Below are 13,241 nucleotides of genomic sequence, written 5' to 3'. Positions count from 1 at the left end.
AGTATTTAAATAAGTGTTGCTAGTACGCAATAAAGCGAGCCTCATTTATAAAAATTCAGTTAAAAATTTTATTTGCTCTAAAATGCTGCGTTTGTTTTTATTCATAACTTCTTTTTTAAATTAATTAAATAGTAACTTTAAAGCAGAGGTTCCCAAACTTTTTTTCCCCTGGACCATTTTTAAAGTTTTACTATTTTCCGTAGACCCCCTGCTGCTACATTTCTACTGTATTCCCAAAGCTCCTAAAAAATATCCCCCTAAATTGGGGGTGTTAAAAAGAAGAAAAAAATAGCACACTTTCTTGTGTCCTATTTATTAAAATAATACTTATGGTTATACAAAGTTATAAACATTTATTATTACAAATAATCAACAATTGACAAAAAATCAACAATGAACTCTGAAATGTAAAACAATAAAAAATAGTCATACTTTTAATGAGACGGATGTACTTGATGAATTGACAGCAAATTATCAATATTTGGCTTCAGTTTTGTAAGAAGTAATCTCAAATACCCCCGTTTTGTGATGTTCAATCTGCTCCCCTTTTTTCTTTGTTAACAGGTTGGTAACGGCACTAAAACTTCTTTCGACAAGATATGACGAGGAAACGCTATCAAAAACTTTCTCGCAATTTCCCACAGCCCAGGATATTCTTCGGGGATTTCTGCCTGCAGCCAAAATGTTTGATAGCCTTTTTTAAATTTCACCTTCAGTTCCTCATTGGTGCACCAAAATTTTTGTTCTTTATTATGAAAACCAGAAAATTTTTTGTGGACCCCCACTTACAACTTGTGAACCCCTGTTTTCTTTTCACTTCTATGTGAACCCCCGTGTGGTCTCCAATGTACCCCTGGGGGTCCACCTGGACCACTTTGGGAACCGTGTGCGAGCTCCTTCGTCACAGGAATTCTCCCCCTCTTCAGTGGGCGTAATCCTTAATCAATCTTCAACTGTCAAAATCGGAGAAGGAAAATCGGAGGGGTGAAGAACTAAGATGAAGCTTGAAGAGGGGTGCTAGAGGATTATCCTTTATCGCCTCTTATTTGCAAATTATTTATAACAAGCTGATTATAATGCTGATTAGTAGAGGAAAGCACGTGCTTTTTTGAAAGTTATTATCTTAAAATTTCAAAAATTTATTCTTGATTTAAGTTTAAGTTATTTAATTTCAGACAATTTATCAAAAATGAAGTAAAATAATTCTATATTNTAATTTTTCTTTAGGAACCGTATCTGTCATCTTTGGGAACCTATGCTTTAAAGCATAACATTTCAAGTTCATTTAATGTTAATTATAATTGGAAAGTATAGCATTTTTTCTATTTTGATGACTATAAAAATCTCTAAAATTCCCTATGAGTGAAATATTTCGTACATTTTGCGATAATTATCATGAAATTTGTATTATTTTGTAAAATCTACTGAATGTTTTCCTATCCATGTTGACAGCTTTGCATTGGTAAATTTTTTAATTAGTTTGATAATTGGCAGAATGTATACTTATATATAGTCCAGTGTATCCTACCAGTCATTGCTACATTTTTTATCTGCATAGTTTGTTATTCAGGGTCAAAGGGGTCAAGTTTATTGTTATCAGTGTTATCAAATATAATAATTTTTTAATCATTCAAATGTCCTTTGTAGATGAGGGCTGAATTCAGCAGTGATGTCTATGGTAATTGCAGATTTACGCCAGTTGATTTAACCCGCTGGTCATTTTCTCTGTTTCGCTATGACCTGGCCCAGGAAGGGTTTTCTACCTCCAAATCACCAGATGGCCTTCTTAGGGCATGGACTTATGAAGCTTGTAGAATATTTCTGGATAGACTGATGAATATGGAAGCGAAAATGAAATTCAATAGCATCATATCAAGCATATTAAGAAAAGATTGGGGAGCTCCAGACATCAGTACTATAAATGGTGATTGTTAAAAAGATTGAACTATGAAATATTTCATTGTTTTTAGATGATATTTTATTCAAAGATGAAAAGTCACAGAATAGTTGGAAACATTTTCTATATTTACAATCTTTATGAGTTCCGACTGTGTTCTTTAGTTTTTGAAAATAAAAGTAATGAATTAATTTTAAAGTTTTCTGCACATTATCTTAGAGTTGATATAAGTAATTATAACTGTAAATTCAATGATAAGAATTTTTCATTTTGTGTAATTTATGATGCATTAAATGCTTTTAGCCTTCAAATTTTTTTCCTTAAAGTTTTATTTGGTTTTGAAAACTATAAGCAATGTTTGCATTGTGTTAGACACTGTTTTGGTTTAGTAGTTTTTAAAAACATTTTATATAAATTAGTACTTTAGCAGTTTTGAACAATATTTGGATAAAATGAGAAAATTTGTTTTGTTTGAATGATATTAAAACTCTGTTTCACCTAATTTTTCATCAAAGTTTGCTAAAAGGCAATAAGAAAATTTATTACAAGCCCAATTGCATAATTAATTTTTTTTTGGCAGAAATTAATAAATGTAAATATTTAATTATGAGCTCTGCAGATACATCTTAGATTTTTTCATGGTGTTGCAATAGGACTATATATTCTGGTGTGTAAGTCAAAACTCTGTTTTTGATTTTGACAAAGCAAATTTTTGGTATGTAAGTTGCATGAGTCAACTGCTGTCAATAAGTCGATTATTATTCCCATAGATGTCTTGTGTCAATTGATACTAGACACATTGCAGGATATGAATTCTAATGTTACAGTAAAATATTTTTGTGTGGAATTTTGAATTCTTTGAATGGGGGTGAAGATGATTTTTTGTAGTACTTAGGTCATAAGAATGAAGTAGCTTTATGATATGTTTTAAAAGTTTTTATTGTGTTATATTTTAAGAATGAACTAACTTTTCTTTGTTTAATTTTTCTCTGAACACAATTTTAAGTATTTTTTGTGAAAAAAAAACCTTTATATGTAAAGAAAGTATGATGAGAGAAAATGCAAAATTTAATTGCATTCAAAATAATTTCTGAAAATGTTAAATTGATGCAGAGTTGTTCATGTCTGTCTCATTGTTTATAATGCATCAATATTTCATGATCAACAAATATCTGACTATAACCAGTGTATGAGTCAAAACCCTGGTTTTCCTTAAATTTTGAGGGTTTAAAATGTCTACTTATACACCAGGATATACCATAGTAAAAAATTTATATCAACAGGACCTTTTCAAATAATTATGTTTCTTTAGTGAGTTTGGCAAATATTTTTATTCGTTTGAAACTTGTAATGACTTAATATTAGATTCTACCTTTATAAATCCAATTTTTCATACTCATATGTTTGCTTGCATTTTCCTACATAAAGGCTTGTGAATCATTTGTCCAATCTTCTCTTTATCTTAACCCACAGCTTCAATAATTGATAAATGTAAAATTAGAATTTTTTCACACAAAAAAATCGTTTTTTAAAGGAAGAAGACATAAACATAGCTTTAATGAAGTTTGTTTAACACTTAACACTTTGTTATCAATAATTGTGGGGATAATGTATTTTGTGCCATGAGGTCTTGCACTTCAGCTAAGTTGCAGATGAAATCATACGTTTAAAACATAAACAAAGATTTCACATTCTCTTCTTCAGAACAAATATAAAAACAGTTTAAAATTACCCCTTTTCTATTCATTTTTAGTGTATTTTTAATCATTATATTTTATTTTGACTGAATAAATTTAACAAGCTCATTATTTTAACTAGAAATCGCCTTGGTCTCTTCTTAGTTGCTTTCAGATAGTTCGACTGTGTGTTTTTTTATATTTTATAACCTTTGTTAAACAGCCGACCCGATTTTGATCTTACGCTTACCTATATTTAAACTCTATGACCTTGTAATTGTAATTTTAGCCCAATCCAGAAAATAAGAGATCTCTTGTATTAAGTATTTGGAGAAATTTATCTTTGTGGAAGACTTTTCTGATGGGACAAACATGAATTTGCGTTACATGGAGAGCAAAACCATGAAAACCTCCCACGGTCAGATGATTTCAAGGAGAACACATGATTCAACTTTGAAGAGAAACCCAAGGGGCCCCAGGGGAACCCTACTTTAACCCATGATCGTCTATCACTGAGGATATTTTACGTCAGCACTGTGGTGGGTGCAAGCCGGGTGCGGAATCAGCATCGATCAGCCATCACTCGGATTCTAACCCGGATCACCTTATTGAGAGCCCGGCTCTCTATCCCCTGATCTCTAGTTCGACTGTATGTTGAAAAAGTGATTCCCCAGTCATATTGTTGTTAATTACAGTTACCTTTTTATTTTACATTATGTGCTTTACTTACTGATAGATCTTTGTTTACTTAAAGGCTAACTTAATATTTTGCCACATGTCTTATATGTATTGATTAGGTAATTCTGATGGTAATTATTTGACAAAATAATTTGAAAACTATAATTCTACAATATCATTCTTTCATTCTAGATTTTTATTATGTGTCTGGAAATCACAGCTCCAAAACGAAATTGTTTGGTAAACCTCTGGAGAAATTGTCATCAAATGATTGGCTCGCTACTGTTCAAAGGAATGTCAAATTATACAGTAAGGCATTTTTATCATATTCAAAATGTTATTTAATCTTTTTGAAGAAATTTATATTTATTTCAAAGATGGACCCACAACCATTGCATCTTTTTAAATTTATTATATGTACTTTTTACATTATTTACAATAAGTAGTTAATTTAATTGTGAGCTTCAGGGAAATTTTATTTGCCCACTTCATTGAAATTCAGTTAGAAGCCATCTGGTTCAGACTGTCTGGACTTACTGACGCGAATGCGCCAACACAAAACCTTTTAAATCTTTTAACTTTGGAAATTTTCATTTCAATAATTGTTTGATTGTAGGTAGTGAGATGCGTGAACTGGATGTTGTTATTTTTGAAGAGGTATTGCAAAATATGGCTAAAGTGGATCGAGCACTGTCTCAGCCAAATGGATCCTTGTTGCTAGTGGGCAAAAATGGATGTGGCCGTCGCTTGTCTGTTTCTGTTGTTGCACATGCTCAGCAGATGCCAATTCTTACTCCTAAAGTACACCCAAACTATGGTTTGAAACAGTTTTCCAATGATTTGAAAAATGTGAGTTTTATTTTTATGATAAAATGTTTTTATTATAAACTCTGAAAATATACCTTTAAGAGATGTACTACAATACTATGCATTTTGAAAGGAATGATCCTCTCCTCATCAGAGTTGAGCACAATGCAAAAAAAAAATAATCTGCTTCTGGTGTGTTTTAGAAATAAGTAAAAAAAAAATTTCTTTTACTTTGCACTTCAGTTGTATTTTCTTTATAAAGATAATATTTGCTGAACACTACTTCATGTTAAATTCTTAATAGTAGTTCTTCAATATATGGATGTTGATGTAAAAGATTTACCTCGTTTTTCACTATCATCAAGTCTAATTTCAAAATCATAACATTCAAATTTATTATATTTTTTTTTATCCAAACAAGGTTGCTGATACAGCATAGATTTTCTCTCACTAGAGCTTTTTATTTCGTTATTTAAAAATGGCAGCTTTGAATCACTTGATCATAATAATAACCAGGGTTTGTAATGTTATTAAAAATTAAATTTTGGATAGAATTAATTTTAAATTTGGATTCCTACTCTTGAAGAAGTGTTTTTTTTCTTTTTGCGTTTGCATTTTCTTGGATCTAAGGCATTGAAGTCTCTGGACATTACTTAAGATTATTCTTAGGAAATGATGCTCATTTTGTTTTATATGCTTATTGATCATTTTGAGCATTTTATGATTTTTGTGTGTTACTTTTAGCATTTAATTTTTCTTAAAAACATTTTTCTGTGCTTATAATTTTTCTTTAGAATTTAAGTAATGTGACTGTGCTCCTCCAATTGTTCCAAACTGTTCCATTAAACTATAATTTCATCAAACTTCTCTGAATGAAACACTACTTTATAAAATCTTTAGCTTTTTTTAGAAAACTACTTAATTTGTCCAAAAATAATAATAATCAAGTAAATCATTCATGTTGCAATGAAAATGAAATTGATTCCTTATTTCAGGAGAAGATAAAATATAGCTCCAAACAGCTGCAGTATTATGAAACTGTAGTTCTGTAGCATTACAACTAATTGAAATATGACATGAGTTCTTTTATAATTTTAATTCATAACTTTATATGATTTCTCAAATAGGAAAACCTAGTTTTATCAAAGAGGATATAAACATTTCTTTTTTGAAAAGAAAAAAAACAACTGATTTTACTTAGAATGAGAAGAATCTCGTACTACAACATGATTCATATTTTAATAATGTATATTTTAATAAAAAAGTTAACACGTTTGATATTAGAATACCCAGAATATTTGATAAGTGATTTAAACCACTTTGTCGTCATATTTTTTCTCCTTTATCTGTTTTGTTAAAATATATGCTTCAAACTACCATCAAAATACAAAATTTTTAACGCTGAATTGCTACAAAAACCACAAAAATTACTTCTTAAAAACATAAGAAACCTAATCACAATAAATTTCTTCTATATTTTAATAATTTTTTTGCATTGTAATTGTTATTCCTACTTTTACACTCTTACGAATAATTTCTATTAATTGTTGCTGTTAGAAATGAAAATATTGTTTTTTACTTTACATTGATAAAGTCTTCAACCTTCTTAGGCGATGCAGTTATCTGGAATTGAAGGGAAGGATGTTCTACTTATGATAGAAGATTACCAAATTTTGGATGAAGAATTTCTAGAACTTGTGGACAGCTTATTGTGTTCTGGAGATGTTCCTGGTCTTTACACTCCTCAAGAACTGGAACCACTTTTGAATCCCCTAAAAGATGTAGCTTCACAAGAAGGCTTTCAGGGTTCTGCAGCAGCTTTTTTTGCTCAACGTAAATTACTAGCTTTCATCTACATTTTATTAATAATTTAGTTATACATTCACTTGGTACTACTGTATATAAACTGTGCAGAAAAGGACAAACAGAACACCTGAAGAACTATCAGATATTGAAGTATACTTTCTCTAAATAAATATATCTTTCTTTTGATGATTTCAGATTTTTGACCCTTAAACATTGTTTAAAATCACATAAAAACTTATAGAATTTTACAATTCAAAATTTTTTCATTTATTATTAAATTCATTATTAGTTATTATTGAATTTTCAGTCATGATTAAAATCCATAATCAAAATTGTTAATATAAAACATCATTTTTCTTGGAATTACTGTTCAGTAAAGGTGTTTTTATAACTATATTTACATTTTTCCAATTGTTGCTACATTTTCTAGATTCTAGCTCATACTTTACGAATCATAATTTGAATCTCAGCAAATAAAGGTTTATTTATTTAGAGAAGGAATGTTTCTATGATAAAAATTATTAATAATTATAAAAAATCATTTTTGATGGAATTGTTAAATAAAGATATCATATTAATATGTTAATATTTTTCAAATCGTAGCAATTTTTCTATATCGGGCCCATACTTTAAGAATCAAAATCTGACTTTGTACAAAAAAAAACGTTTATTTATTTAAAGAAATTGTTTATGTTTTGGAGTCTGATTATCCTATTACAGGACACTCTCTTAAACCATTATAATTATGTTTAGTGCGCAAAAATTCAGTATTAAATCAAAAGTTTAAAAGTGAAGAGTTTCGTAGGCAGATAAACCATGCATATCAAAATGTGGTTCTCTACTTTTATGACAATAAAAGGTTTACTCGCATATTATATATTCATTCCGTTTCAGATAGTTTTTTTTTTTATAAATTTTGACTAATTTGATTATTTCAAATTTTCCCCGTTTCAAGTTTTCCACATTTATGTTTAGCTTTTTTTGAGAATGAGCGCCTACTTTTTGAAAGCTCAAAATATTTCAACTTAATTTTTTGAAGAAAATGAAGTTTTTATTTTATCAGATATTGTTTTTTTTTCATATGTAATTTATTTTGTGTTATTTTTATAACATTTAAGTTTTTATATGCATCATTATTTTAAAGTTACGTTTAATTTTCTTATAAGTGCAAATTTATGAGTATTTGGACTTTAATTAAAAAATGTTTTTATTTTACTTAGGAGTGAGAAAGAATCTTCATATTGCTCTGATAATGGATTTTACTGATTCAAAATTCCTCTTTCGCTGCAAGAGTAATCCTTCTCTTTATAAATCCTGCAATGTTTTGTGGATTGACGAATGGAGTGAATCCAGCATGCATAAGGTATAGAAAAAGAAGTATTTTTTGCATGAATTTTAAATTTTTATTTAATTCTCCTTTAACTGAATAATCTTTTTTTTTATTGCGCTTTCAAATGGTTGATTATTTATAAACGAGAATTGCTTTATTTTACTTATAATTTCTTTTTTTTGGCTATTGAACACAAAACTATCGACCCTCTTTCGGCAGAACCTCTGCTTTACCGATAAAGTTATTTAGTTATTGCAAACATTATTAATATTCAGTTTGAAAATATTTACTGTGAAGAAGAAAATTTTTTGTTTTAAAAATAATAATTTAAAAAGCAGGTTGTGTACACAACCTGCTCAACTGTAGACAGTTGAATTCATTTGTCTGGAGTTTCATTTTCTTCAGTTTAAAAATGAATAAAATAGGCAGAATTTGAGGTAGTTGAAATAAAAAGAAATAACAGTTTATAAACATTGAAAATGGTTATCAGAAACATTTCTTTATTGTTTAATTTGGTTTTTTAATTGATGAGTTTCAAGAGAAATATTAATGCAATTTTTTATAAATACATATCAATTTTAAAGTCTATTCAATATATATTGTTCTTTAAGAAAATATTTTTTTCAGTTTTGCTATTTTTGCTCTACTTTTTAGTTAAATTTTCATAAAAGCAACCATAAGTTTGAACTAATGGATTATTAATTGGATATAAATATAATTAAAGGTTTGAAATATTATTACTGGCTAACTCTTTTGTAGAACCTTACAGTTCTGCAGAACTTCTTTTTTGGAACCAATTCTCTAAATAGCTTTAAATTTATCACATAAATTTTTTTATATATATTTTCATATTATGAAAGCTTTCATTATTTAGTCTAATTAATTACCATGTGTGTTCTCTTATTATTTGTTTTATATTTATTTTATGCTGTCTTATGAAGCATTTCAGATGTTTCTGTTTGCTATTTTTATTGAAAAACAGTATTGTTTTTAAACATTAATTATTATTCTATATATTTAGTCATTTAATTTCATAATAAATTTAAAAAATCTTTAAGTCAAAGAATTTTAATAATTTTTATTACTCCCTTAACTAATATTTTTTATATAGTGCTAAATAAAATATTCAAAATATAATGGTAAAATTTTAAAAAAAATAAACAATTCATTTTTAAGTATTTTTTTTTCTTTTTGATATTTTTATACAGATTTGAAACGTTTCCCAAAGTCCTTTTTAATTTTAAGAATTTATGGAAATATCTCAATATCAATATCTTTTCAGTTCAATATCTTTTTGGTTGCATAGTTCTTAAAGTAATAGTTAGATAAATGTATTCTTAACACAATGTGTCTTGACAAGATGAATTTAAATATGAAAATCTAGTTTTAAAATGATAAAAACGCATTTTTTGTTGTTAATTGCAATTATTATAAGTAAAAAAATATTATGTATTTCTTATTCTTTCAATGTTTCATATTGAATTTATAAAATATTTATTTATAAACAACTGTTTTTATTATTATTATATTGAAGAAGCTTTTGTCTTTTTCTTAATTTGCAATTTTGTTCTTTTTTGTTAATTATTTAAAGGTTCCGAGATTGCTTTTGTCTAACAAAAGTGTGGAGTCTGATGAATTTCAAGAAAATGAGTTTTATGATTGGTTTTCTAGAATCCATGAGCAAAATACGAAGAAAAATCAAGCTCCAAGAAAGTTCATTGCTTTTATACAAAATTACAAGAAAATTTATTTAATGAAGTCTTCTGAAATACAGACGAGAAAACAACACTTACAGGTGTCATAACTTACTGAATCTTTGGATAATCATTTTATTAAAAATAAATGTTTTGTTCATCAATTACACAAATTATATATTTGGGAGTAAGTGGTATTAATTTGCGCAAATTCTATATAATCTCCTCAGATCAAGCTTTAAATAATGGCTGAAAATATAATTTTTACTTAAAAATATGTAGCTTAAAATAATTTGACACAATATTTAAAAAAAAATTCAATTAAGCCTCGCATTCCTCACCTGGGTCGCACCAACCACAGTGCTGCTGAAAAAATATCCTCAATGGTTGACGGATCATGGGTTAGAGTTGCAAGCTAACTGTGGGAGGTTTTCATGGTTTTTCTCTCCATGTAACGCAAATGGGCCGTAGTTCCTCCTCATAAGGAAATTTTTCCCAATACTTGATACAAGAGATCTCTTATTTTCTGGATTGGGTTCAAGATTACAAGGCTACAGTGTTGAACATTAGTAATTGTAAACTCAGAATTGGGTCAACTGTTCAACAAGGTTTATAAAATAAAATAAAATTAGTTGATCCAAATTAATTGTTTTATTTATTGCTTTAAAAATGATAAATTTTAATTTTTAGTATTTTTACATGTTGAAAAATATTTTTACAGCATATCACTTCATATTTTGATCGTGAAACTGGACTCTAATAATGAGATATTTATGTGCCATGAAACTGTCAGCAGGGTTACTTGAATCACCTGTGTAAGACTTGCCAACTCACAGGCCTTGAGTGTCAGGCTTTTGTGTCCTCAGCCTATGAAAGTATTTTTTCTGACTCATTAAGTGTATAAATTGGAGGACTAAATCAAAATGGTGTAAAATCAGTGAAAGTAATACCTACAAGTGTGTTGACTAAGTTGAGCTGGGAGTATTCCTCACAGATCTTATGAGAGAATAGTTTGCCACATAATGAAAATCCAGACCTAAATTCTTGGTCAAAACAAACTAAGAAGGCAAACCAGATAGAGCTTCAGAGAAATTTATGTAATGTTTTTAAAAAATGCTAAATTAGTCACTCAAACTTTTTTTAATAGAATAATTTATTATTTTGGTGATTTTTAGGTATAAAAAGTTGGTTGTATAAATTTAATTGCAAGAGTGCCAGAATTTACTTTAAAAAAATGTTTATTATTTTTTGTTTATAACGTTCTGCTGTAGTCACAAAAAAAAATCTCCATTTTGAATATCTGTGGTTAGCAGGTCTGCTTTTTTATAACTTTTCATTCTTATTGAAAATTCTGCCAGGGTAAATTCAATTGTATATTTACGTTTTCTAAAAGCTTATAAACAAACAAAAAAATGAAATATAAGTGAAGTTCTCTAAAATGTTAGAATCCGGTACTCAAAAAATGCATGTAAATTATATGAAAAAACTTTTCCTACTTTACTTTATATCTGACTGTTATAAATTATTTTAGGCTGGTGTATCCAAACTGAATGAAGCTCGCTCTCTTGTTGATAAATTGAATTCTGAAGCTTTGGAACAAAGTGCTTTGTTAGCTGAAAAACAAGCTGAGGCAGATGAAGCTCTGAGGTTGATTACAACCAGCATGTCTGTACGTAGCATACATAATTTTTTTAAAAATTTTATTACTTGACCACTATGAATTGGACGTTTTTATTTTTCCTAAACATCACTTTATTATGTTTTTTTTTTAAATAAAAGTTATTTTAGTAAATACTAAGCACCTGTTTATCCNACCAGCATGTCTGTACGTAGCATACATAATTTTTTTAAAAATTTTATTACTTGACCACCATGAATTGGACGTTTTTATTTTTCCTAAACATCACTTTATTATGTTTTTTTTTAAAATAAAATTTATTTTTGTAAATACTAAGCACCTGTGTATCCTATAACACAAAAGTAAAAATTTGTTTTTAATATATTGTTTAAAGATTTAATTAGAAAATGATAACTCCAATCATGTAAACCCATTTAAGTTTTAATATTTTTTAAAAATATTCATTAAATATTTAAGTAAGTGTTTATTATTATATCCTTTTTAATTACTATGTCTATGTTACAAATTACGACAACTTTCAATTGAACTTTTTTTTCTCTTTTTGAGGAATATTTGAACTTTTCTTTTCATAAAATGAACAAATTTCATTTTTTTAATTAACATTTTTTGTTATTTTAATTATGAAGCTTTATTATTGCTATTTTAATTCTTTTACAATTTAGAATAATTGAGAAGAATTATTTTTAAATAATTAAGAAGTATATAACTTACCTACTAGCTAATGTTGCCTACTAACTCATTTTTTAGTAAAATTTCCATTTTTTACAGCATTATTATTAATTTTAATACAGCTTTACATTCTTAGCTATTGTGACTGTACCTACAGTTTTCAATTGCTATAATTATTTTGTTATAAAGGGATAATTATCATTAGAGGGTTAGCTATCCACCACAAAATAATTTTTTTATATTTTCTTATCATTAAAATGCTTAGAATATAAATGTCAAGTTTGAACTAAAATTAAGTAAATGTAAATTTCTGTCACATAAGGAAATAAAATCAAGGATAAAAAATTATTTATCTGAACTATTATTCTTGAAAACATCTTTTGTAAGAATTTCTACAATACATTATACTTTATAGAATACAGGCGATCAAAAGATTGAGCTAGAAAAACTGAAAGCTAAAATTGAAGAGGAAAATGTAAAACTATCTAAACGGAAGAAAGATATTGATTTAGAATTAAAAGAAATTGAACCCATTGTTCAAGAAGGTATTTTTTAACAATTTTTTTGTTCTGCTGCACCTTTTATTTAACTCAAGAATGTGTTGTGTCCGTGCTATTGACTGTTAGTTAACTCGCACTGTGTTTTCGTTCAGCATGTGTTAATGTTAACTGCACTTCAAGCTTTATGTGTAGGTGAAAAATTCTTATTTATATCTAACGCATTTCATATATCTGAATATATTCATATTCTGAATACAAATTTATGTTGGAAAATACAGTGAAACTTCTCGGAAGCAACCACTCTTAAATGGCCGTTAATGGAGGTGGGTCGTTCTTAGAGGTTATTTCCGTTGACTTTACAATGTCATCAAAGGTACATGATTTTTCGCAAATGATTTTAATTTTTGTCAGTGTCATTTCTTTAGTGTGAAAATGCTATTTCTCTTAGCGTCATGAAAACTAGATCATGGAATGAAATTTAGCCTCAGTAAAAATTATCCATACTGATATAATAATGTGTAAAAACAAATTTACCAATTATGAAT

The 13,241-nt window shown here is 27.8% G+C and overlaps 1 protein-coding gene across 1 annotated transcript in view; it reads left to right on the top strand.

The window, feature by feature from the left end:
• The window catches only part of LOC107454755 (dynein cytoplasmic heavy chain beethoven), a 102,828-nt gene that overhangs the window by 55,381 nt on the left and 34,206 nt on the right, over positions 1 to 13,241 (top strand). The window contains exons 43-50 of the mRNA XM_043040557.2: positions 1,648 to 1,924; positions 4,444 to 4,560; positions 4,868 to 5,100; positions 6,669 to 6,891; positions 8,085 to 8,227; positions 9,786 to 9,989; positions 11,420 to 11,557; positions 12,612 to 12,741. Of these exons, the coding sequence (XP_042896491.1) occupies positions 1,648 to 1,924; positions 4,444 to 4,560; positions 4,868 to 5,100; positions 6,669 to 6,891; positions 8,085 to 8,227; positions 9,786 to 9,989; positions 11,420 to 11,557; positions 12,612 to 12,741 (1,465 nt within the window). The remainder of the gene's footprint in view (positions 1 to 1,647; positions 1,925 to 4,443; positions 4,561 to 4,867; positions 5,101 to 6,668; positions 6,892 to 8,084; positions 8,228 to 9,785; positions 9,990 to 11,419; positions 11,558 to 12,611; positions 12,742 to 13,241) is intronic.

This window comes from Parasteatoda tepidariorum, chromosome 3, assembly GCF_043381705.1.
Source record: "Parasteatoda tepidariorum isolate YZ-2023 chromosome 3, CAS_Ptep_4.0, whole genome shotgun sequence".
Classification (NCBI taxonomy): Eukaryota; Metazoa; Arthropoda; class Arachnida; order Araneae; family Theridiidae; genus Parasteatoda; species Parasteatoda tepidariorum.
The sequence above is the reverse complement of the archived record's forward strand: the minus strand, read 5'-3'. Positions and strand labels throughout refer to the sequence as shown.